The sequence below is a fragment of the Phaethon aethereus genome, assembly GCF_964289735.1.
Source record: "Phaethon aethereus genome assembly, chromosome: Z".
NCBI lineage: Eukaryota > Metazoa > Chordata > Aves > Phaethontiformes > Phaethontidae > Phaethon > Phaethon aethereus.
Window position 1 is genome coordinate 10728626 of NC_138577.1, and position 26284 is coordinate 10754909.

The window sequence follows — 26284 nt, forward strand, 5'->3', positions numbered from 1 at the left end:
TTAGTCATCAACATGGCAGCTAGTTGGAACATAGGTAGAAATAGCAATGCTAGCTTTCACTTCGGTGTTATGCTTTCTTTTGTATATCTACCTGCCCTGAAAGATGTCTCTTTAAGCATCCCTGTATTAATGATGATCAAAACCAACCGTTTTGTAGATGGTTCTTGTCAATGTCTAATTAGCTTTTTAAGTGGAGCATGGTTGTTGTAGCAGACAGGTGACTTCCTCGTGATCTGCAGGAGGGGAGGGAGGACTGTATGTGAAGGGAGATGTTCTTCAGCAGCTGTTTCCTTAGGGCCGTGTTGGGAGCATAAGGTCTATACCGTACCTAACACAAGGCAACTTGAGATGTGGTACAAACAACAGTAGTACTTTGGAACCACTGAAGGCCAAAGCAGTTGAATATCTTGTCCTTGTGACTACAGCAGTGCTGTCTGATCTGCTTTTTCTTAAGTAGACATTTAGTGTAAGAGCTAGTCATTTGCCTGATGTAATGCAGCTGTTAAAACATATTTGCAGGAGCTGGTACTGTGGCAGATTCAGGCTGGTGGCTGCTGCTTTTGTCCCTCAGCCCAGGCAAGAGTACTTTGTAGTGTGAGAAGTAGCAGCTTAATATGCTGCAAGCCTTGGTGATCTGCATCTGTGTTTTGATTTTTTGGGTTAAGGTGGATGTCTGTGTTCTGAAGTCATTAATTGAATTAAATATATAATTTGAACTAAGCTCCCTTTCCTTAGCAGGCCAAAGCTCTAATTGAGACCCTAACAGTTCAATAATATTGTGCAATTCAGAGGGTTTTTGTTTCGAAAAACTAAATCTGAGACCTAATCTAGGATTCAGCTTTAATTTTCACCCCTTGCAGTGCAGTTTGCTGGCAACCAAGTCATTGCTGCTTGTAAGGAAAGCTATCCTGATTGTAATGCTGTGAGCTCCAAATCATCTAAAGCACAAGGCAGGGGTGAAAAGAGGTAGAGAATGACAGAATGCTGAATACCTCTTGAATTTGGCTCCTCACTAGCAAAAAAAACCACCCAAAACCTGTTACAGTAGAAACAATAGCCTGAGGAGCAAGGATGGGTATGTATTGGCTAATGCACTTATTTTAGCTTAAACTTTAAACTCGATCTGTTTGAAGCAGCCTATGAGAACAGAGCTGACAGGTGCATCGTTATGCAGTAATGTGAAGATATGCTTTTGTGTCGCAGACGTAGGCTTCTCGCTAGCGAATACCTTCTGATGGTGCTGGTTCCTGCAGTGAACTGGAGGGTGCTGAGCAGGGAGCCCGCTTGCATAGGTGTGTCAGGCTTCACTGGCTTGTACAGGATTATAGACATTTGGCAGATGCGTTGCACACTGGGGCTCTGCGTAATACAGTTGTATCAGTATCGGATTATAAATCTAGACCCATACAGTGCTGTTTGTGTCTCCACACTAGGAGACGGGGCTGGTGTGTTCAGCTTTTTGGTTGCAAGTGGTACAGCCCAGCAGACTTGCTTACTACTGCTGAGTAAGTGTTACTTGCATCTGCCTAGATTTACTGCCTGTGACCAGCTCCAAACAGGAGGGTTCATGATAGGTAATGCAGTGGCTGAAAAATAAGTAACAGGACTGCATAAGTGCTTAGTTGGGTTCTGTGTAGCAGCCAGCATAGATAAAATTTCAACTGCAATTCCTAGGCGCTGCCATTCAGTTTTGAGTCTCTCTTGTTTACGTAAAGGCTGGTATACCAGCTTGGGAAGTCTTGTTAGAAGCTGCCTGCTGTGCTGAGAAAGGCGAGGTTGTGTAACACTGCAGCACAGTGCTATGGTTTACACTTACAACGCTATAAATATTCCTTTCCCCTTGCTGCTTATGAAAGAAGTGACTGCATCAAGACCTGCGCTGTGTTTTTAGCAGAACATGTGACTGGCTGTCCCTTGAGGAGAGCTTTCCTCTTGCATCCAGCCTGGCTTGCATACAAAGAGAATCAAGGCTATTTAGTAATTTACTGACTCATGAATGGTGCTTGTTTAAAGAATTGTCTAAAAATAGTTAAAACAGCTCAATACACAAAGACCTTTTCCTTCAGCCTAACATGGACATCTCTTCGCTCAGCAGATGCAAATGGTATGGCTTGCTTCACCAAACAATAAAATAATCTGCTGTGGTTTGAGTATGCAAATAGGGGAATGAATAAGTGAGTTCATAGAAACTGTCAAGCCTGATGCAAAATGCTGTGAAACTGGGATATGCTTTGGTTGTGGTTACTTCAGTTTGAGCAAGCTAAACTAGAGAAATGACTAGATACCATACTGTCTCATGCTCAACTGTTCCATAGACATGCCTGTATATAAATTTGCTTCAGAAAATTAAATTACTTACCCAGCTAATGAAAGTTCAAAACATGAGATTGAACAGGATGCTGAAGATGTAGGCTAATGCAGCTCTTAATAAAAGAGACAATCTTCTGGACCCTGAAACTTGGCAAGTGGAGACAGGAGCCCAGGATATCAACCCGTACACGCATAACTAGAAGACTTCCACATGTGCTGCCAGAGATGCCAGTGATGTAGCATGACACTTTGAATAAGCAACCTCAAATATTCCTGCCACTGCTCCAGCAAAACTATTATTTTTGTAAATAGAGTGGGAAAATTGCTTTTTCTGAAGTGGACATAAACTGTTTCTAAAACAGCTGTACTAGCATTAGAGCTTTACTGGTTCAGGAACCAGCATCCTCAGTTATACCTTCAGTAGAATTATTTTGAGTGCCAGCGTCTTCAAGTCCTCTTTGAGTGCTGTATCACCAAGTATGTTTGGCTCCTTCAGCAAGTATTAGACACCATAGAGAGATTTAAGTTTCACCCATTTGGAGTTACTCTTCCTATTTTGTCCACATGGGGAAGTCCGTCTGTTTGTACAGATATAAATAAGAACTGAGTCATCTGTTTCTGCCTAGAAGATAGTCATACAGACTAGCCTCTCTGCATAACACACCCAGTGAGCCTGATTTCAAGCCATACAGCTTGTGAACAGTCTGCAGGCAACCAGAAAGCATCAGACCCAAGAGCACAATCACACCATGAAGCCTTTAGTGATGGCAGAAGTCTCCTTGCATCTGGCCTGTCACAATCTCAAATATATTTAATCTTATTTTTTTCTTTTGAAATCAGTCCTGATCCTGGAGTAAAGTTTGAATTGCGGGCAAAATCTAGTAATATTTCAGCATGGAAATTCCCAGGAAATTACAGAAACCTCAGTATGGTGTCAGCTTTCTCATATGGGAATCTGAAATTGCTTTAGTGCTTGGCTCCTGTGGTCAAAGCTCAGTAAAGCTGTTAGGGCTGGCAGCTTGCCCTGTGGAAGAAGACCAAGTAGTCCTGTTTGGTCTTTAGGTCTTACAGTCTGGTAGTTCCCTTTTCTGTGATGAGGTGGCAGGCAAACACAAAAGCTGAGTGAAAATGGACAGGTGAAATGAAGAAACATTTAGATGGCTCAGGATGCCACCATTTCCAACTCAGTATGTCTTGCTGGATGTTACATCTCCTGCAGTTGTTGCAATGATGGTGTTTTCTGTAGCATCATATAAGGTCAAACTGGCAATAAAAGTAATGGAAGTGAACCTGGCAGTTGTTAGCCTAATGTAGGCGAGTGCTCCTGTAATCTGCTTGTTTTGCCCGAGCTCTGAGAGCACTGACCTGCAGTTTTCGGGAAAAACTGTCAAAGTAACATAACTGTGTCTTAGGGTTTTATGCTAAGGAGTTTAGAAGTCTAGCCCTGTCTGGAAATGCTTTGCCATTATCAGGCTGCGACACAGAGCCGAAGCAGTAAAAACCTCCCTGCCAAGCCACAGGCACTGCAGGACTGACGCGTGCACAGCTGGAGGGGGCACCTGGGCCCGTGCTGGTGGGTCCATGCGCAGTTGTGCTATTGGGGAGGGGAGCAGCTTCAGGAGTATGCAGGTGGCCTGTGGCCAAGGGAAACTTCTTACTCAGCTTCCAGCCTGTCCCCAGCAAGCTCCCCACATGAGAGCACTAACAGCTGCCCTGTCTGAAGCTGGGTGCTCCCTGGCTCCAGAGCACTGACAGTGAGTGCTTCTAGCCAGAGCCAAAGTGGCTGTTGCATGGTTCAGGCTGAAGGACACTATTAGCTGGGCAATGCCATGGACTGTTCCTGCAGTAAAACCCACTTCAGAAAAGTAGTATCTTCTCTAACTGCTGGACTGCTTGAGATCCTAAACACAGATGACTTGTGTAGGCTAACTCAGTCTTAATATGAGCAGCAGCTGCCATGAACAGTTTTGAAGGCTAGAACCTCCAGACTGAACTTCTAGGTAATCAAAGGGAGATACCATGTTAAAAAAAAAAAAAACAAACGCCCTTTTGTTTCTTTTGAGTAATACTAGAAGAAAATGGTTTGGTTTCCAGGCACTGCTTGTTCTAATGTTGTTCAGAGCAGTTTTATTTATGCGAGTCCCTTGAGAGATGGCCCAGGCAACAGGAATGTGAATGTATGAGATTGCAGGAGCTTGGATGCAAACCAGCTTAACAGGGCTGCTGAATCCCCACCTTGTCATTCAGCTCAACCCTGGTTTCATGTCTATTGTTAGTCCTGATTTCAGAGTTAAGGAGCAAAGGACTAGTATGTGGGTCAAAGCCCTTTATAGGTGTAGTTCTAACTTTGACTTTCGTATCTCAGGCTTGCTACTTTGGTTGACGTTGGGTGACTTAACAACAGTCCCAGCTTTATGAACATAGCTACATGGACAGAGAAATGTTTAATGACAATTTGAAGGAAATTTTGTTGAAGGAAATTTTGTTAAAAGGCAGCCTCGTTTATACCAGAGGAGTCTTCCATTGGAAATGATAGCTTTTAGTAATGCCTCAGATAACTAAATTAGGAAGCGTATACAAGATGTGATCTAGTGTGAAACAAGAATGGACTCCTGCCTGTCAAACCAGCCTCTGATTTTGTAAGTTAACCTCTTGACTCATCTTTGCCCTACTGACTTGTGGCACTGTTTTCTTGCTTGTTTAGAAGTTTCATGTCCTCTTTATGGGATCTAGTTCACTCTTCACGTTCAGGTCTTTGTGATTTAAATTCCTTATGAAACAGCACAGGTAATACAGAATATAAGGGGTTTGCTGCTGTTAGTGTTCACATGGCCACTGCAGTGGTAAGGGAAGCTTTCAGGACTTACGAGATTTAATTCACCTGGTCACTCATCTTCTAACTTGAATCAGAGATGTGGTCCTTGTTCTCTAAAAGCACAATGAATGTCAATAAGCGTTGATATGGTGCTGCTGTGAAATGAGGCCAGAACTGGTACTAAATAGTGCCCAGGTCTGCTGCAAGAGATGACTTGGGTCCCAAGCCGTATTATCTGGAGCTGAAATAGCAACGTTGGTCCTATGTCCATTTTTACCTTGTCTCAGATAATTGACAACGCAGTGTGGCTAGCTTTAATGCTGCTTTACAGGTTCTGAAGCTGGATGATATCAAGGTGCTTTAAACATTGATAGGCAAAACAGGCTGCTAGTACTTACTGCTGACTTCTACTGAATGTGTTTTCCCGCACATGGTATTTAATACTGCGTGCATTAATCCAGGCTTAATGTGGAAGAGGAGAATCCATTAGATGAATTGTATAAATGCTTGATGCGCCAGAAGCAGTTAAAGGGCGTTTTGTGGGATTAAATATTAACACTTAACCCAGGTAGTGGTCTGCAGACCACAGTTCTTGTTCTCATTGGCGTTCTTGCTCATTAAACGTACGGTGTAGTTAGCTGGCAGGAGCCGTTCCTTAGGTGTGCAGCTATGGGAAGCAACGATGTGCACAGCAAGGAGCCTTGTTATGCCTGTTACAAAGAAAAATAAGGAAGCCTTCGTGCTGTCTGCAAGTGCTGTAACTCTTACTGGGGCGGGATGGGCGATCTGTAGGAGACCTTGGTGGTACCTGCACATGGAATCGGTCGGAGTTTGTGGGCTGGCTGCAGGAGACAATTATAAAAAAAGCACAAAATAGTTTAAAAACTGAAATGCCTCCTTTGTATCTAATCTTAAATACAGCTTGTAAAGGATGCTTAGTTTCACTGATGCTGCATTTTCATAGGGCTTGCATTAAGCTTGTGATGTTTTAAAATAAAGTTTATCTTTAACTGGCACTTCCAGAAACACTGAGCAGCTGCAGTTTCTGTTGGCCACTGTAAGAGCTGCTGGTGCTCCTGATTTCTCCAAATCAGGTCAGTTGTGATGCTGGAGGCTTTCCAGGAAATGTGTGCTCTTCCTCTCTGGCCTCTCTGCAGTGGGCAGATAGGATGGATTCACCATTACTACCCTTGCAGCCTAAATGTCAGGGATCTAGGTTTCTTCAGCTTGAGAGTGGTAGAAGAAATTGGTGTGAGACTATAGAAGTGTCATATACAGCTAGGCTGGAATAAATACTGGATTTCTAGATAGCTGAAGCTCAGAGGGAGTCCTGCCTGTCTTAATGCTCCCCACTGAGAGGGGGATGATATTAATATGTAAGTGTTGAGTCAAGATCTCCAGAAACAAAGTCACTGTAGTAGTTATTCATTGCGACTCAATCAGACTTAATTCAGTGGTTGCTAGAAACATTAGGTGTGTATTTTCAGTCAAATTACATGGTATCTAGTAAGGCTTTATTGTTCTGGAATACACAGATTTCCCTATGGCTTTGCCTTATTCAAATAGAAGAAAAAGAACAAACCTGAAGTCCAGTCACTAATGAGGATGCCACGGAGCAAGGCAGTAAAGTAGGAAACAATTGACCACACTGGCAGCAACATTTTTGAAGTGTGTTGTGGTGTAACTTAGAGGTTAACGTTCTTGTGCAGTAGCTGTAAATGCCTATAAAGGACTGAATCTTCTGCCAGGCTGGTCTATTCAATGTAACATCAGAGGACTTTATTCTTTTTCTAGGGACTATAAGTACTACTATTCATAAATTGGTGAAGGGGGGAATGGGTTGATGACTGTGGTCCTCACCTTCCTGGCTGTTGAGTATGTTCAGTGGTGTCAAAGAGCCATGCTGAGGCAGCTAAAATCAGGACACTGGAATAGTATTATTTCTGTTCAGTTTAAGCTCAGATAGTGGAGTCAAACACATGATGAATGCAATAATGGTTGGGTACTTGTAGATGGTGGACTGAGCTGCATCTTTAGTCTTCCTATACTAGTTTGTTTTGCAGTAATTGAGCTAATGAAAAGCTGCCCTAAAACTCTGCCACTCTGTAGCACCTAGCACTGTGTGGTGGAACTTGGCAGAAACAAGCTGCTTTGCCTTACATCACTGAAGTTGCGTGTGTGGGGGGAACCTTTCTGTGAGTGACTGCTTTATTTTAAAAAATAAGTTTATTGACGAAAAGACTGAATTAGGCCCTTAACATGTTTAGAATTGAGCTTTTTAGTGAAAAAACTGACCTGTTATCATGGCTGTTGCTGCATCTTTGCAAGCAGTTGTGCAGCTTGTCTTGGAAATTCTTGCTTAGCCCACTCAAACTCAAATAGTATTCAGTGAGAGCAGAGTGGGTTTGCACAATTTCCCATGACTTCTCTTACAGAAGGGATGCGGAGTAACACTCTGGGGCCTGTTTGTAATGCCCTGGAAAAGCATTTGGTTTCACTTTTCAGATTGTGAATGATCTCAACATAGGGACCTGAAAGTGATGCACTTTTTTTTTGAAAAAAATTCCCTGACTAATGCAGAGTTTCCTAGTTTGGTGGCTTTTGGTCTGAAGTCAGCTTTGTGGAGAGGCTTCATTTGCTTTATGTTCCAGTACAGATCTCAATGTGTTAAACACTTAAAGACTTGTTAGAAATTGCTTATCAACAAGTAATGTGGCTGATTTCTCTAAACATGTGACTGGTTACAGGTAAGGCTGGATCCCAGCTGCTTCCACATAAGTAAAGGTTTCTCTAATTTCTCTCCAGCTGCACTTTCTGGTGCCAGAATTCAAGAAGCATTGTTCATGTGGCAAAACACCAGCTTTATTTAATTCTGTAATCGTTGTTATTGCAGGCAGATAGTTTTTTGTTCTGTTAGAGTTGTGGCTGCAAAACAGGATTTAGAAGTTAGAAACAGTTTTCCAGGATCTACAGCTTCTGCGTGAGTCTGCATCACATACAGAGACCATAACTGATGCTCCAGGCTCAGCCTTTGCCGTGGTGGTCTTGAGACAAAATCATCAGGGTTAGACAATTTGAGAGCAGAGGGTTTTTACTGAGAGGAATGAGACATGCTTTCTCAGGTCCTGGACCACGTATGTGGGATATAAACATAGTAATGCTTCTACACTACCACTACCAGCTTTTTTGCTTGCCTAGAAACTATACCTGTGTAGAAGACATAGGTTCTGTCAAGAAATCTTGTAGCTAGCTCAGCCCTGAGTTTTGTTGTCTCTTGCGTTTTTAATATTGGTCCTTGGGCTGTTTTATGTCTTAGATCTCATGAAACTGCACGTAAGCACAGGAATGGGCTTTCGTGGGAAAACCCCAGTGGTCAGGAGGAGTCTGCAGCTACACTTGTGCTGAAATAAATCTGCTGTGGTAAAATCCCTGCTCTGCTCCCAGTGCAGGGTGGCATGTTGTAGAGCCAGGCACATCCTTGCTGCGGTAGCCACTCTTTTCTGTGATGGTGTGGTGACAAGAAGCTTTCGCTTGCTCTTCTTGGTGCAATGCTATTCGTGTAACCAATGTTAAACTGTGGGCTAGGGTTGTTTAACTGGATCATAAGTCTTTTGGTTTTGAGTGTGCTGTGGCAAATGACTGTGGTGTGAGGACTCAGTGCTGCTGTAACATCCCCACATACAGTCAGTATCATGAGCAGGCATGTGCTGAACGTAAAGCCACGTTTCATTATTTGTTTCATATAGGTGGACAGAAAACCTTTTCTTGACTAACTGGCACTCTGGCCCCATAAAGTTTGGGTTGCAAGGCAAAGGCATATGCCAAGCTATAAGTAAAACTGTAGCCAGGTACTTAATCGCTCAGTAATCCAATCTGTTTGGTTGCCTGCTTCTGTTTCTGGGAATAAAACTTCCCGTAGTCTGTTCTCTTGAACAAGGTAGCACCCTGTGGTGGCTGGATACTTACGTGGAAGGGGAGTCTGCTCTTGCCATGTGCAGCTTGCTTTTTGGATCTCTTCTTGCATTCCCAGAGCCCAGCTGTGGTGCAGGGGCTTCTCTGCAGATCCCAAGCTAGACCAGTAGTGGGACTTTCTTGGTGGGTGAGCAATGCAAGGGAAGGACTTGTGCTCCACAGTGCATCAGGCAGTGTGTGAGTCGCTCTTTCAGAGGAGAGAGCTTTTGGCCGTTTATCAGTCCAGATTCATCCCTTTTTCCTACTCGCTGGCTTTTCTGACTGCTGTGAATGGCAGGGCAGCACAGAGAAATTAATATCCAGTGCTGGGATCTCTGCAGTCTTCCCACAGCTGTCTCAGCTCTGTGAGTCTTGCCCCACAGCTAGCTGCTGACTGCAGAGGTACTGGAAGGTAGTGTTTGCTGTCATTGCCCATCAGTATTTGGTTCATCAAGTGGCACTGATTTATTAACCAGACAGAGATGGTATTCAGACTTGAAATGCTTGTGGTGGCAAGAAATGTAGTGCTAGGAACACAGGTAGATCGATCAGCTTAACTCACACACAAGAAACACAAAAAAACCCTTTGGATCTCAGTAAAGCAAGTATCTAACCATTTTTTTTCTACACAGAAAGAGTAATTTAAAATATTTGTGCTGACAAATGTAAGACAGGTCTCTTCACCTTAGCAAACATTTTTAGCCTGCTCCTGAACCCAGAAAGACCACAGTAGTATCTTAAGTTCTAGCTTTTCAAATGTATTTTACCTGGTTTTTTCCTCTTAAGAAATTGTGTAGAGTTACACTGTGGGGCCACATGGGCACTAATACATAAAATGAACAATTTAATAGCATTAATTGAAATTGTTTTTTCCAGTTTTTCACTGTAATTTGTTTGTTGATCTCTTTATTTTGTTCTGTTTCATAACTAAGATATCTTGCTTTTTTCCAGGCTCACATTAAATTTCCTATAGACTATCCATATTCACCACCTACCTTCAGATTCCTGACCAAAATGTGGCACCCCAACATTTATGAGGTAAGGTGTTGTTTAAATACTCTTTTTCTCAGGTATGTGAGGCTTTCTACTTCCTTAAACTTCTGGAAGTATTGAAGGTACTAAATATCTCTAGCCATAAGTAAAGTGGTTAGCTGTTGGTGTTAACTGTCAGCTTCATGGTTGAACAGTTAAATCTAAACATTATAGGAAATGCTGTTCTTGTAGGCAGGGATAGAGCCATTCTCATACCTGCAAGTGCAGCAGGCAGCCCCAGATGAAGTGCCATGCCATGAGTGTTGGTAATTTTAAGGGATTCTTGGATCAAAGCTGGTGTGTGGCTCTTAGACAGCTGTAATACTTAGGCCACTAATCATTTGTACACAGTTCAAGTACACTTTAATTTTAGTATATCCTACAAAATAGTGTGCTGAGACAAGAAATAATGGAGAACGGTCTTCTGCAGCAGTCAGCCTCCAAATGAAGGGGTTTGGACTTGAGGTGCTCTGACTGCACAAAGAACTGGAGCTGGGCTGGAGTCCAGCTTCACAAGGAATCACAGAATCATTAAGGTTGGAAAAGACCTTTAAGATCATCAAGTCCAGCCATCACTGCAGAGGGATCTGTACAGACTGGATCAATGGGCGGAGGCCAACTGCATGAGGTTCAACAAGGCCAAGTGCTGGGTCCTGCACCCGGGCCACAACAACCCCATGCAATGCCACAGGCAATGCACAGCCTGCTCGCCCTGTGACCAGAGTGAACAGATACCTCCAGACTTAATGTCCGCTATGCAATTGGAAGTAGCCCTTAGTTCCTTATATGTATGGGTCATCTGCAGAGGGTAATGCTGTGGGCTGTCCAGTCCATAGTTGGATCATAGTACTACATAGCAGGTCCAGAAGGGGAATAGTTTTTATATAGAAGCTATTGGTTCAAAATTAACCAAGTTAGAGCTGTGTTTGAAAGCTGAAGGCCTTTTTTGGATCAAAAATTGACTTTTGGTGGAGGCCAGTTAAATCTGTGCTGAAGTTTTGGATATCCTAGCCAAGTGTCAGCCTGCTAGGACTACTAAGTTGAATAGTTTGAGATGCTAAAGACCTTTCAAAATGTTCCTGTTGGTGCAGCTCTGTCACCTTATCAGAGGTCTTCCTATGAGAAGTTCTACAGGCTTCCTTTGGGCCCACTTCAAAACAGGAATGTCACTTCTCTTCATTGCTGTGAACAAATGATGGCTTCAGTTGATGCCTTCGGCTTGGAAGGCTCTTTTCTAACAAGTTGTTGCTCCTAAATGTCCAACCTGGAATGAGCATGCTTCAGATGTCACGGTGAAAACCCACACTGATGGCTTAGCAATAAATGGCCAAAAGCCTCTCCAAACTTTGGTGCAAAACAGGATAGTAACCAGCTTCAATTACTGGACGCTCAGGAAGATTGCCCTAAGCCCAGGGACATCCTGAAATCAGCCATCTGACAGTCTTCTGACTTGAGTGTTGGACTTGGCACAGAATCTTGCATGTAGTGAAAGATGGTGTTTTTCTTTAAGGCTCTATTTCAGTTACATGGGAGTTTGATCTATAAATAAAGACAACTTTGAGACCTGCAGATTATTGCAGATCCATACTGTGGATGTTGATTCTGAATCCAGAAATCCTCATGCAGGAGGGGAGTGCGAAATGGTTACCAAAATGGTATGTACAAAATGAGTCTTAGAAAGGGCCTCTCCCAGTCCTGGTGGGAAAGATGAAAAATTGGCTCTAGAATCAACTGAAGGTAGGAGGAGAAACTAACTCAAAATTTGATATGTGTATTTTGGGGTTACTCTTCAAATACTCCAGCTCTCAGCTTTGTACTTTTGTGTTCATAGCAGTATTTCTTGGAGCTGAGGGAATCTGAAGCAGCTTGCAGGCTGTTTTGGAAACATTATTTAAGCAATGAAGATGAGGCACTGGGATAACTCCAAATGAAACTGAGAATAAATTAGCAAAGGGCTTGAGGTTTGAGGGGTTGGGGGCGGGGAGGGGCAAATCTTTCGGTGTCAGGAAGATGAAAGAGGCAGTTTACAGAATCTGCTGGTGGGACCAGAAAGGTTGGGGTTGACGTTCCAGTTCTGAGCAATGAGACTTGAGTAACTTGTGTTTTTCCCCATCTCCAGTTTCCTTGCATCATCTAGTTGAATTTTGTTAAAAATACATTTATTCAATTTTTAGTTTTATGAAATAACAGCTTTCGGTTCTAACAGAAGTATAGGATATTTCCCATTGGCAGGTGAATACTCCACCCTCCCCCTCCTTGTTTATCTCTTTCAAAAACGTACGTGGGGAAAGGCTCTCCTGTTGACTAGAGTGATCCCTAAGACCTTGTGCCGATCTCATCAGCGCCGTGACAGCTTTACCCTTCCAGACTCTGTAATGCAGTTCTGCCCTGCCTGAATTCCCAAGCATGTAATGTTCATTATTGCAAGAGGGAAACTTCTCACATCCTTGCTTCTTCATATTACCAAATATTTGCTCATCCACATGCTGCTGACCTGATGGCTTGAGGAACTTCCCCCAGGTGCTGTGGTGCTTTCTTCTGGCCACCAGCACTGGATTCTCCCAGGACATGGTTAAAGGAAAAACTGGGTAAACTCATGGAAATTATTACTAAAACCAGAATAGGCTGTGAGCGTCATCTAACATTAGTGAGGTTAACTTCACCTTAAAATGATGTCAAATTATTTCTAGATTGCACAAGCCTGTTGGAGTCCTGAAAAGGAAACTGGCTTGTTACGGCAAACTATTTCAGCAACATAAGTGCATGCTTGGATATTCAGCAGCTCCAGGTGCTATATTGCTGTGCCTAGCTGTGTTCTTGACAAAAACCTGCTTCAAAATGACGAGGGCTTGCTAGATTAGTGTGCTTGGCAAGGGGTAGTGAGCTGCTGAAATCTGGATACTGATCAGAAGCTTCCACTGTTGAAGCAGGATCTTGTTTGGCTATAAAACAAATGTCATTGTTAATTAAGGCAAGTTGAAATACTTGGGAGGCCCTTCAGGTGAGCTGCTGCTATCTGTAGCTGGGATCGCTGGCTCAGGCTCAAAGGTGCAGATGCTATCGCTGTGAGCAGCACTGCTTTGTGCTCTGGCTTCTATATGTCAAGCAGTGTTGGAGGGTCCTCAGGACATATGGGGAACTGGCAACCTGCAGTCTCAAACAGAACTGGTCCACAGCTTCTCTCTTGTTTCTGTCGTCAACCTGTACCTTGGATCAAGGTTACAAGAGACAGTGTGAGTGCTGCCTGTCAGCTGAGGCTGTGCCACCTGAAGGTGTGGGACTGCCTCTGGGACCTTGTAAGTCAGCCCAGTGTCCAGCTGCAAGAGGCAGCAAGCCAGCAGGGCCTGGAGAGGCCAGCATCTGCTGGCTGGTCTCAGGGTCCCATCTACACCTTCACCCCATCCTGCAGTAAGGCACGGGGACCCACCAGCCCCTGGAATTGACTTGAGTGGAGAATATCAGCTATGTTGAATACTGCTACAGCACTCCTACAAAGTAATCATGTCGGAGTGCTGTTGCCGATGGAGAATTGGTTTTACAGGCTTCTTAAAGTGTTTATAAATGGTAGACATTATGGAGCTTTAAATCTATATTTAGGCTATAACACTGGTGACTAAAACACAGATTGAGGATTACATGGCTGTATGGCTTCCATATGCTGCCAAAATACTCTTCGTCTTGCATGCTGGAAGGGAGTTTCAGTGAAACCTTCAGAGAGTGTCTCCTGCTTTTTCACCCTCTATTTCAAACAGCTGTGTCCTAGGGGAGCAGTGTAAGCTGGCCCTGCACCGTCTGTTCAGCCTCCTTGTGTCTTGGCAGAAGCATTGTTTTGATACCTGAGCTAGTAAAGAATGCTAAACCCTTAAACTCAGAAATCCTTGCAGCTATCTTGGCTGACACTGGGAACAAAGAAATTTTTTTAACCTTACTTTGGGTCTCCTGTGACTAAAGCTCTTGTCTATCTCTGACAGTACTTGCTATGTGGTGACTGGTTTGGTTTGATGTGACTTTATTTCTATTTTGGCTTGCTTTGCTACATTTTTTTAAACCTCGTGACTTGAGATTGTTTTGTACCAATTTGCAGACTAACTCTGTTTAGCAAGAGAAACTTTTGAACATATACATATAGTAGACCCAGGAAGAAATGAGAATGGTTTCATGTTCTTGCATGTTTTTACTGGCACTTGAGGTATTCATGTCAAGGTTAAACTGCTCAGAATATATCCGGAGTGGTGGAGTTGAGTTGTCAGACCTCTACCTCTATTCTCAGTTTTTGTTTCTGTCTTGCAGAATGGAGATGTATGTATTTCAATTCTTCACCCACCTGTAGATGACCCACAAAGTGGAGAGCTGCCATCTGAGAGGTGGAACCCTACCCAAAATGTCAGGTAACAGTGTGAATCCATGATGCACAATGGTGGCCTCAAAGGCCTGTAATCTCTTTCCAAGACTAAGGCCTGTGTTGAGAGAGGTTTGGAAGAAAATGTAAGACTTTGGGGGTTTTAGGGCTTGAATTGTGTGGGAACCAGACTTACTAAGCTAGAGTCCTGTGCATCCTGATGCTGGGCAAACAATGTGCAGGCTTCTGTCCTGTTCACAGGGCTTCATTCTCTGAAAGCAAATTATCTCAAATGTTCTAGCATTTCCCAGTCCATGTTATCCTACACTTAGGTTTTTCAAACTCCTCCAAGATACCACTAGTGGAAAAGAACATTTTCAAGTATTCAGTCCCATTCAGGTAGGCATAATTCTACCTACTGTTTGCCTTCCGGTATATGTCTGTCTCCTGTTCTGCAGCATGTTATCTTGAGCAGTTAGCCAGATGGCTTTCTTCATCCCAGAAAAACAAAGGATCACTAAGTACCAGAGGCATTCAGGGCTAACCTGTCCACTATTTTGAAACACGAGCTGAATTTCATTCTCATAAGACACTGCCAGTAAAGAACTGATAAAATTCATATCAAGTAGCAGCTTACTGACCTGTGCAGCTGGAATAGTGAGTGACATAGTGGAAAAACCTTAAAATAAGGTGCTTCCTGCTCTTACTTCTTATTTGGATAATGAATCAGATTAAAGTTAAAATAATTGCCTCTAGATTTTTAGCATATCATGTGGAAATTATGCTTGCTTTCAGAGTGATTTATTAGATAGATTCCCCAGCTTGAAATCTTAGTTATTTATTGATAAACCCAAGTAGAGGTCTCAGCACACCTGAGGGAGTGCAGTGATTTGAAAAGGGTTGTCTCATAGTTTGACTCAGCTTTTGTCTAACTTGGCTTCATGAAATTAATTTAAAAGAGCCTTTGTCAAAGAAAACATCTAGCAAGGGGGATTTATTGGATTTTTGACCCTTGGAATAGGATTGTAACACACACTTTGCAAAGTGCTGAACTAGAGCTAGTGTGGCAGGAGACTAGGAATTGTAGCAGTCAGCAAATTACAACAACTGATGTTCGTCCTGGAGCATGCTACTTCAAGGTTAAAAAGGCTCAAGAGAAATGGTGTGTCTTAGCTGTATGAAGTCGTGAAGGCTTGGGAATCTGACTGCCTGAGCTTGAGGCAAACGTTATCCAATCCATCTATACCAAGTACAAGTGAGTATGAAGCAACCTCTCAAAGTTCCAGTTCAGATTTTTAAAAACAGGAGAAAAGCTTAAATACTCTTTTAAGCTATATATTGCTAAGTTTTGTTCACTTGTCCCTCTGCTCACATGGCTCACTGCTTTTTCATACATCTGATATGGTTAGGACTAGGTAACAAGCTTCAACTCATAGTTAGGAAACAGCTTTGGGCATTAATTACTTGTATCATGTACACATTTTGAGTATTTTATGATATGCAACCCTAAAAATTGACATGAAGCTTCTCATGATGCTAGTTCTGACTTCTGCTTTCCTTTACCATGGTGCAGTTTTTGATGCTTACTCTCTTGGAACATGTTGGGCTTAAAGGTGACGTTTTGGGGAGAAAACATTCCTCAGCTGCATTGGCAAACAAATAAAATTTGTCCTTAACTGCTAGCCTGTTACCAGCATCACCCATTGGGCTATGTGCCAACAGAAACATGTCCTGCTGGGGTTCCATCTGGCTCTGCAAGGCTCCAGTATCAGACAGGAGGCAGCAGGGCTGGAGGTATGGGAGGGGAGCATGCTTGTAGTGAGCTGCGTGTGTAACCTAGGGCTCCTCTTCACCTGCTGAATTTTGTAGATCTTGTGAAGTGCTGACTGTTTACTACAGATGACTGTGGTTGAAGTGTCTGGATGAGAGAAATGTCATTTTTCAACTTTGAGAGGACCTGTGCTTTTTGATGCCTTGATACTCATGGTAGAGAAGACGATGAGTGGTCCTTTTCAACCACACTCTGTTCCTTGTAATTTTAGAGGGTCTACCATAACCTTTCCCATGGATATTTTTGGGGGGACAGAAGAGTCCCAGCCTGTGCAGCTGTTCCTCCTATGGACCCAGAGACCTTACGGTGTTATGATCACCTGAAGATGGTTTCCCTTTTGTCTCCATTCCTTTCATAATGAGTACCACAAGTCTTTGGTACAGCACCCCCCCAGGTTGTTTAAAAGACAAATCAAAGGAAAGTGCCCCAAAGCAAGATGTCCACCATCTCCCAAGTGACTTCAAATTGTCCCGTGCCTGTATTTTCTCCCCTGGGTGCTGCTGCTGTCCCTACCCAGACTGCAAGACCTGCTGTCTGAGGGAACTGTCTCTTTGTGTTTTGTCCTACACCAGGCAGAGGGGAAGCAAATGAGAACCCCCAAATGACAGCAGAGTCATAGCATAAAACTTGGGTGCAGTAACCAGCCTGTTTCAGGACAGAGGCTCATCACATGGGGGGCAAGGAAGGCCTCTGCTCATGGCTTGGTGACCCACAGCAGGGCAGGATGGGGTATCCAAGCAACAGTATCCAGCTGGGAGTTTCCAGTGTGCCTGTCACCCCTGAGCCTGGGCATTTGGGATTTTTTAGAACCACCTGGACATTAGACAGCACAAAGCCCTCAGGTCTCTGCAGCCTTCAGCACCTCCAGGAGGCAGCTGGCCTCACCCCATGTTCCTCTGACTCATCTCGGAGCATGTCTCTCCCAGGTGCCTAAGCAAGGGTAGGTGTGGTGTGTTGACCTCGGCTGGACACCAGATGCCCACCAAAGCAGCCCTATCACTCCCTGTCTCAGCTGGACAGGGGAGAGAAAGTAGAACAAGAAGCTTGTGGTTTGAGACAAGGAGAAATCATTTAGCAATTAGCATCTCCTCCCTCTTCACAGGTTTACAGGCCCTGCCAGGAGCCGGCCCCAGCGCGGGCTGCCCACGGGGTCACGGCCTCCTTTGGGCATCCCCCTGCCCCGGCGTGGGGCCCTCCCCGGGTGCGGGTGCAGATCTGCTCCTCCGTGGAGCTCCACGGCCGCAGGGGCACAGCCGGCCTCCCTGGGGGCTTCCCCAGGGGCTGCCGGGGAACCTCTGCTCCGGTGCCTGGAGCCCTCCTGCTCTGGGCTGGGGGCTGCAGGGCTGCTGCTCTCACATGTTCTTACTTCCCTCTGGCTGCAGTTGCTGTGCTGTTTTTTTCCCCCTTCCTAACTCTGTCATTCCACAGGTGCTACCACTGTTGCTGATGGGCTCAGCCTTGGCCAGTGGTGGGTCTGTCTTGGAACTGGCTGGCACTGGCTCTGTTAGACACAGGGGAAGCTTCTAGCAGCTTCTCACAGAAAACCCCCAGCTACCAAAACCTTGCCATGCAAAACCCAATACAAAGGTATATAATGGCATGTGCTGGTTGGGAGCTGCAGCCAGTCTATGTAATGTCTGTTTTGGATGAAATTCATCTGTGTCTGAGCCTGCTGTTGACGCATGGAGAGAAAAAGGATTTAACAGGTCTCTTTCCTTGAGTCTCTGCTGGCTGCTCTCCCCTGCTGGTAAAGGGATGTAGAGGGACTCACTCTAAAGACAACAGCACTGTAAACACTTAAAATGAAGTGTCTTGGCAGCTGATGATCTCACTGTTACCCAGGATGGGGTGGGGGATGTAAGAAAGCAGAAAGTGGGCTTAAAATCCCCACTCTTCACGCAATCAACTTGCATGAAACATGCTAGAACAACATTGCCTGAGGGAGAAACAGGTCCATGTCAGTACTGGAGAGGGTCAGTCTGTATTCTGGTGCAGTTTGTGTCTGATGCCAAGGATGTTTTCAGTCCCATGTGGTTGAACTTTTTTGTGGCTTTGGTCCTGACAGATACCATGTGCTGGGATTCCTTCCTGTTACTGTACCTTGTTTACCTTGCTTACCCACAGCATCAGGGTTTGAGTCAGAGCAGACTGTCCAGCTGGTAATGTTATCAGCAGTGATGGAGTTGATCTAGTGCACTGGTCAGGAATGAAGAATCTAGAGAGCCTTGCATCTGATAGATGGTTACCTTGGTGTATTTAAGTAACTTTGCACTGACTGTGGAGTCTGGGGCACCGCAGTGGAAGTCTGCTCCTCCTCACTTTGATGGAAGTGTGCTAGAGCAGATGCTAAATACAGGCACCAATTCCTGTCCTTGTCCTTCCCTAGACTGTTTGCTCTACAGTAAAGCTTCTGTAGTGATGTTAGAGGCTTAGGGAAGAATGGCTGTCAAGCTGCCTGGTGGAAAAAGACCTGGGAGTGCTGGTTGACAGCCAGCAGTGTGCCCAGGTGGCCAAGAAGGCCAGCAGCGTCCTGGCCGGTGTCGGAAATCGTGTGTCCAGCAGGAGTAGGGAAGCGATCGTGCCCCTGTACTGTGGTCCTGGTGAGGCCACACCTCGAACCCTGAGTGCAGTTTTGGGCCCCTCGCTACAAGAAGGACATTGAGTTGCTAGAGCATGTCCAGAGAAGGGCAATGAAGCTTGTGAGGGGTCTGGAGAACAAGGCTTACGAGGAGCGGCTGAGGGAACTGGGGTTGTTGAGTGTGGAGGAGGCTGAGAGGTGACCTTCTTGCACTCTAGGACTAGCTGAAAGGAGGTTGCAGTGAGGAGGGTGTCGTCTCTTCTCCCAAGTAACTAAGCGATAGGACAAGAGGAAATGTCCTCATGTTGTGCCAGGGGAGGTCTAGGCTGGATATTAGGACAAGTTTCTGTAGTCGAAGAGTGGCCAAGCATTGGAACAGGCTGCCCGGGGAAGTGGTGGCGTCGCCATCAGTGAAAAAACATGTGGACGTGGGACTTTGGGACACGATTTTGTGGGCCTAGTGGTGTTGGGCTGATGGTTGGACTTGATGATCTTAGAGGTCTTTTCCAACCTTAATGATGCTGTGATTCTAAGTAGGAGACTGTCTCTCTTCTACCAATCATTCCAGTCTGACCAGACAGTTTTTTTCCAGAGCTGCTGTTCTCTTTTCCTCTTGAATTATATAATTTGGAAGATAAACTGTAGAAGACTCTACTGAGCGTGGCCAAACTCAAGTGTTTAGTTTCAAAACATTTCAAGAAACTTGGCATCCAAACGACTAAGCATTTCCTGGAATTGTATCCCAGATACATGATCTGGTAGATGTGCTGAGCACATGCTGCTCTGAATGTGCCCCTAAATCAATGCAAGTACAACTGGGGCTGCAGTCTCCTTTAATCAATTTCTGCAAAGTAGTTGCTATGTACTGCTGTATTTCAAGACTCATTCCTTGTCTCTTGTTCTTCCCTTCATTTAAATCGAAAGCTGTTGCCAGCAGGACCACCTTGGGACATACGAATCTATTGTGGTAGCTACAGCCAAGTGGCTGGCGTATAGAGCTGCCTGATGGAATGTGTTGTTGAGTTTTCTGCTGGTTGTGGTACTGTGTGAGGAGCAATGGGATGAATCTCTGAACTTGCAGAGTGTTGCAGGAAATGTAGAAGCGTGTGAGCAACGGGGGTGGTGTTTGTCCCTGGTAAATGCCAACAGAGCAGGGCAGCTAGCAGCTCTGCTGCTGCCAGAAATCCTGGAGACCTCTGTCTGCTGGGTGTTACGCGACTGGCTTATGCTGGCTTTGGTGAGTACCAGCAGCTGAATCCTCCTGGGCCCTTGGTGGCTTGCCTGGGTATTGAAAAACATCTGCATTGTCTTTGCCTTGCTGTGCTCCTGTACCATTACAGCAGCTTCAGTTGTGCATGGGCTGAGGTGAGGTAAGACATGGCCATAGCTCTAACCTCCTAACACCCAGTGGGGCAGGGTAGGCCTCGTCTGATGGTCTTGAGTCATAGTAGTCCTCACTATGCAGGGTGCAGGTGGAGAGCCTGGCTTTCTGCTGGGAGGCCAAATATCACCAGGAACAGGCTCACCGAGCAGGTTTCCAGCCCTGCACCATCCAGGGGCTATGCGGTCAAGCTGAATTTGGGTCTGATCCAACCCTTAGCTGCCACCCCTTCACAAGCATGTGCACAGACATGATGATACCTAGTCAAATTAGGTCCTTGAGATTTGTATTGTCACCTTCCCTACACTGATGGCCAGCGTCTGAAGTTCATAAATATGTGCTCTCACGTCAACTATTATCCTTAGCTTAAGCTTGTTTGAAGTCAAAACTTCTGATGCATCACATAAAGAAGTCACCAGCATCCCGAATCTGTCAATGCGTTAGCTCTGACTCTGCTATTGTGGTTACCTTTTTCAGGACTATCTTACTGAGTGTAATCTCTTTGCTTAATGAGCCCAACACATTCTCTCCTGCCAATGTGGATGCGTCAGTCATGTTCAGGAAATGGAGGGACAGTAAAGGAAAAGACAAGGAATATGCTGAAATCATAAGGTAAGCTTTGCCATGTGTGATGCTGTACTGCCAGCCTCCCGCTTTGAATCCTGTAAAACAGGCTGCTTGCAGAATTTGCTGAAACTAGCTTCTTGCTGTAGTTGCTTTGGAAATGAATTTTACAGTCTTAGGCCAAGTCCACGCTTCTGGTTCCTCTAGGTTTTTCAGCACACAGAAGCAATGCAAACTTCTGGAGCAGGAGGACTGGGCTATTCAATTTCTTTGAATTATTCTTTTTTCAGACTAATGTGGCATGATGCTCTGCAAAACCTACTGGCTGCTAGTAAATCCTAGTTGAAGTCCCCACTTGCCTTTGAGCACTGGCTGTGTTGCTTGGGACGTGATTAAAACTGACTGCATCCTACTAATTCAGTGCTTAATGCACTCATGAATCATAATCTTGTCCCTCCAGTTCGAAGGATTATCACAGTGGGATTTGGCAAGTGCTTGCAAAGCTGGGTTTGATTAGCTGGAAGCACTGTTTAGTCTTGACTGTCCTTTGAGAAGTTCATGGTTCATCAGGAGCTGTAGGGAGATGATGTAACCTTCAGCCAGGGTCGCTCTGGAGCAGCAGATGGACACCCTGTACTGCAGTGGGACCAGTGTCCCACTTGCCTGGGGCAAGAGCACACCTGTGTTGACTCTGCTAGCTGGGTGTGCAGGGTATACCCCTGGTTGGAGCTAGGCAGCATGGTCAGTCTGTGCAAGGAGCCTCACTGGGAGGTTATCTTAAGTCCCCTCCAGCTCCCTTGGCTTCAGTGAGGCTGGATGTACTCCATAAACAGACAGACGTATGGCAGACGGACGAGCAGGCAGGCAGGGGTGAAGGGACAGGCAGCCATCTGCTCTTCTCCCTGCTGGGAGGCAGCAGCCAGAGCCTGTCCTGCGGTGATGGGAAACACTTGTCTTCTGCTGGCCCCAGGCAGTCAGGGTTACAGCTGTGTCTTGGAGTGCAGCCACGTATTCTGACTGCTCTTAGCCTCCAGTGGGAGTTCAGAGCTGCAAAATGTGTGTGGGTATTGCAGTTTTGAGCATGCTGGGGTAGAGTCATCAGTGGTGGAATCAGTAAGTCATCCTAGGAAATCCCTGACCATCCCTTCTGCAGCAACTGTGATTACACTTGCTCTGAGCTCTGGCAGGTGTCTCGTGTGGAGTCCTGTAGAATAACTGATTTCATGTGCTGCTGAGAGTGTGTGTGCTGCAAACACCCTTGGAGTGCTCCCAAGCCCGGGGCTGCGGGAACTAAATCTGATTCTAGTGCTGCTTGTGGTGTTTCAGCTAAACATCAGCTCTCCTGACTCTGAGCTGCCAGGAGGACTGGGCTGGGGCTGGCCAGAGGTGGGGAAATGGGCCACGCTGCCACCGACACACAGCCCTGCTCACATTGCTGTGTCCTCGTCCCTGCAGGAAACAGGTTTTGGCTACCAAAGCCGAGGCAGAGAAGGATGGCGTGAAGGTCCCCACTACGCTGGCAGAGTACTGCATCAAAACTAAAGTGCCTTCCAATGACAACAGTTCAGATTTGCTTTATGACGACTTGTATGATGACGACATTGACGACGAAGATGAGGAGGAGGAGGATGCCGACTGTTACGATGACGATGATTCTGGCAACGAGGAGTCGTGACCTGCTCCTCCTATGCCTCTGTACTGCCCTGCCGACTCAGGCCAGAAGGGAGCAGCGGTAACCTAACAGCAGTCCAGCAAAAAAGTGTGGGGGGGGTCAAAAAAAACTTTGTCTCCTGCTGTCTCCTGTTGTATGGATCTGTTTGCTCCTTTTTTATGGACCTCTTAGAGACCCTCCACAGAATGTCTGAATTCTTGCATTCTTAACCCTTTCATCACTGTATGATTTCTTTTTAAAAAAGAAACTCCCCTTTTCACTTCTCTACAAAACACTCACAGCGAAACAGGTTTGCTCGCGTTTAGATTCTTGAATTAAATACAGTCTTGCATTGAGATGTTTAATGTATTTAAAGCTGGAACAAACCCCTTGGAAGCTGAGTTTTTGGGAGCTCAAGTGCTGCATTTGCTGGGAAGAAAAAAAAATCCACACAAAGCAAATTGCCAAGGTTTAGCTGCTCCATTTACAATAATAGCGTGTGTACATTCGTTTAGCCTTGTGGTGGTGGCTTTTCCTTTATAAGGTGTGGGGCGGAGAGTGTAAAGCTACTGTTGTGTTGAGCTTGATGGGATGTTACTGAAAGGTACAGTATTCCTTTTCAGCCTATTGAAGTTAGGAAACGGCTGGCCCCTGGAACCCCAGAGGGCACAATCAGCTTTGTCCTGAAAAAAGCTTGTGATATGAACCCTAAAATAAACACTTAAGACTTCATGTCTGTACAACTGAGCCCTGGGTTGCTATTTATTTTTATTTTACCAGACTAGGTCAGGGTTGAAAAAGTTCAGTTTATCTGTGTTGCTGAGATCTGCTGCCAGCTGCCCCTCTCTGGAGGGAGGAGGACAGACATGCATCCTGCTGCCAGTGGGCCAGTGTTCATCCACTTGTTTGTGGCAGTGGGAGAGACTGATAACCTCCTGCCCCAGAGCTTGCTAGGAGCTCTTGCTTCCTGCAGCCCAAATCCAGTGCTAGCCTGAGCCTTCTTTCTGTTGCTTATGTAGGTCATGCATTAGTAAATGCAGCTCTGCAGCTGTGGATCCTCTTGCCTGCCTGGGGTGGTCAGACTGTCCCTGTGTGCAGAGTGGCTGCTGTAGCTGGGGCATGGGGCAGAGGGGATGCATGTGTGCTGGGCTGTCCCTTTTCTGGCTGGCTGGGGCATGGGTGGGCATGTGCAGCCCCACAGGAGAGGGATACACAGTGATTTCAGGCTGGAAGAGAAGGCCAGGGGCAGGGCTTGACAAGCTATTCAGTGCACCATGCTTCAGCTGGTTGGCCTTCTGCATGTTTTTGGGAGGTGTTGGCAGAGTTTAGGGCCCTCCCTTGTGGGCAGGGGTGATCCTGTGTGGTTGTCTCTGTAGAACCCTCTTGCTTGGTCCCTCAGCACCTTCATCTGTTGCAGTGTGCTGCTCTTGTTTGACTGTGGTGCAGTGGCCTGAATTCACCTTTTGCATGACCGCTTGATCAGCCGCCAGCCCTGCCCTCCTGTGCTGAGCTCTGGCACCTCCAGGAGCAGATCTGAGGTGCTGGCCCTCCTTGGGTGAGACCTTCCATTCCCACAGGTACAGAGGCAGTTACCCTGATAAGAGCTGCAGGCTCTGACGTTTATGCCTCCCCTTCATATATCTCAGGGTTTTTAATGGTACGTCACCAGCTGTGGTCCCTTGAGGGGTGCTTTGGAGGGAGTAAACTTTGTTCTGTGATCAGCTTGGGGCTGTGTCCTGGGGTGAGGAGCAGGATGAGCATGAGCAAGCTCAAAGCATGCTCCCTTGAGGGAGAGGAGAGCAAGGCAGTCCTTGGAGGGGAGGAAGGCTGGTGGGGCTCTGTTTGAAGTGAGCGAGGCAGATGTGTGTTCAAAATACTGCTTGGCTGGGGCCTACTGCAGCAGGACTGCCCCTTTGCCCCAGGGTGTGCTAGTGTGTGTCCCTCTGCGCCCTGCAGAGCAAAGGCAGCCCAAAAGGTGATGATACCTTGTCCCCCAGTGCTCCCGGGCATGGTCTGCCCTCCTGCTTGCATCTTACCTGGGGACGCAGTGGACCCCTTCCTCAAGTGTCCTACATGGGCTGCTTCACCTCATCCTTCCAGCCCCTGGTGCTTTTTGGAGCTGGCAGCAGGGCTCCCCTGCACCTAGTGATGGTGTGGGGCACCCTCCAGCTTCACTCCAGCCCTGCGAGGGCAGCACCAGTGTTGGCAAATGGGCTCCTGGGCCTCCTGCCTGCAGGGCTGGTCTTGGGGCAGCACCGAGACGGGGACACCAACATCCAGCTCTTGGGGGGCTGTTGGGGGATGAGGGAGCAGAGTATGGCAATGCTGGCTGCGCTGATGACCTGGTTTGAAATGAGGATACTGCATCTTTCAGGATTTCCCTTGTACTTTTGACCGTCTTCACTGTATACTCTCCAGTGACTTGTATTTTCAAGCTTGGTGTTGTAAGATGCATTATCATGACTCTTCTGTTACCCTTTTTTAAAGACAAAACGTGCCCTATTTTGAGAGCTCCTCCATTAACCAGACTAATTTCTTTTCCCCACTGTCCTGTGCAGTGTCATTGCTTGTTGACTTGCTGGTTTCCTTTTTTTGAGATACAAACTGAAATATGAGGACTTTTTGGAAACTATTTAAGAGATTGCAGAAAAATGTTTACCTGATCTGTGTATTGTTTTTTTCTTCAACCTTTTCTCCTGTCTCAGCCAATATTACCGTTTACATTTGCAACACAAGCCCCTTCAAATGCAGTTTTCAACCATTCTGAAACCAGCAGGGTATACTAGATTTCTTAGTAGTTTTCTTAGCTGAACTCCCAGATGTTTTCCTTTTTTTTTTCTTCAGTATAATTTACCAGAAAGAATTAACTGATGCATTTTTGTGTTGTCTTCCCCTTCAGTAGTTATATTTTGTCTTTTCTGCACATCTGTCTACTAATAAAAAATGTGAAATGAAAATACCCCTGTACTGGTACTTCTGTGTTAATTGAGCTGGTTTATTTGTGTGGGTTACTTAAAACTTTAAATAACAGCTATGCACAAGTTCAGTGCTGCTCCAGTACCAGTGCCTATACATACACATAAATACCTATAAGGTCACTGGAAAATAAAGCTGCTTGTTATGATTGCTGCCTGCCTGAACCCAAGACTCAAGAACAACTTGATTGAAGCCATGTTGCATTTTGTCTTGCTAAGTCAGGAAGGGGGAGGCAAGTGGGAAGGTGGTTTGTGGTTTCATCTGGCTGCAGCAGTTACGCAGGGCTGGGGTGCTGCTGGGTGCCTGGCAGGGGTGCTTGCTTGCTGGATCATGGGGCTTTGACTCTTGTGCAAGATGGGCAGAGAAAGTGCAGTCATGGCTGCCAGCTGTTCAGGGTGCTTGCCCTGCCTGGCCCATGCTGTTCTGTGCATGCTCAAAAGTGAAGTTTGTTTCCTAGTCAAGCTAAAATTAGCAGGATGAGTGTACAGGAGCTGCACTTGGCATCATTTGCAGCACAACAGGGGCTGAGTCAAATGTGGTTGTGGCTGGAGTGCTTTGGCTTCACAGCTGTGCTTGCAGGAATGGTGGTGGTGTTTTGGAGCTGCATGCCCAGAGGAGTCTGCACAGGGCTGAGAGAGATGGTGCTGCCTGGGCCTTCCACCTGGGATTGGGGCTGGCTTGTATCTGCTGCCTGGCTCCTACAGCAGTGGGCTGCCCAGAGCTGCCATAGCTGCTTCCTCCAGCAGGTGTGGCAGGACAAGCTCTCCAGCCCACCCTGCAGTGGGCAAACCTGTCTGCCACTTGCACAGGCTTTTTTTCCCTGCTTTCCTTGATGGCTGAGTGCAGCTGAGCAACT

General features: G+C 45.8%; 1 protein-coding gene across 1 annotated transcript in view; it reads left to right on the forward strand.

Moving 5' to 3' along the window:
* Positions 1-22476, forward strand: part of UBE2R2 (ubiquitin conjugating enzyme E2 R2) — a gene marked incomplete at both ends in the record, with an annotated part of 51934 nt that extends 29458 nt beyond the window's left edge. The window contains 4 exons of the mRNA XM_082012922.1: positions 10028-10114; positions 14399-14496; positions 20715-20849; positions 22257-22476. Coding sequence (XP_081869048.1) covers positions 10028-10114; positions 14399-14496; positions 20715-20849; positions 22257-22476 — 540 coding nt within the window. The remainder of the gene's footprint in view (positions 1-10027; positions 10115-14398; positions 14497-20714; positions 20850-22256) is intronic.
* Between the last annotated feature and the right edge of the window lie 3808 nt (positions 22477-26284).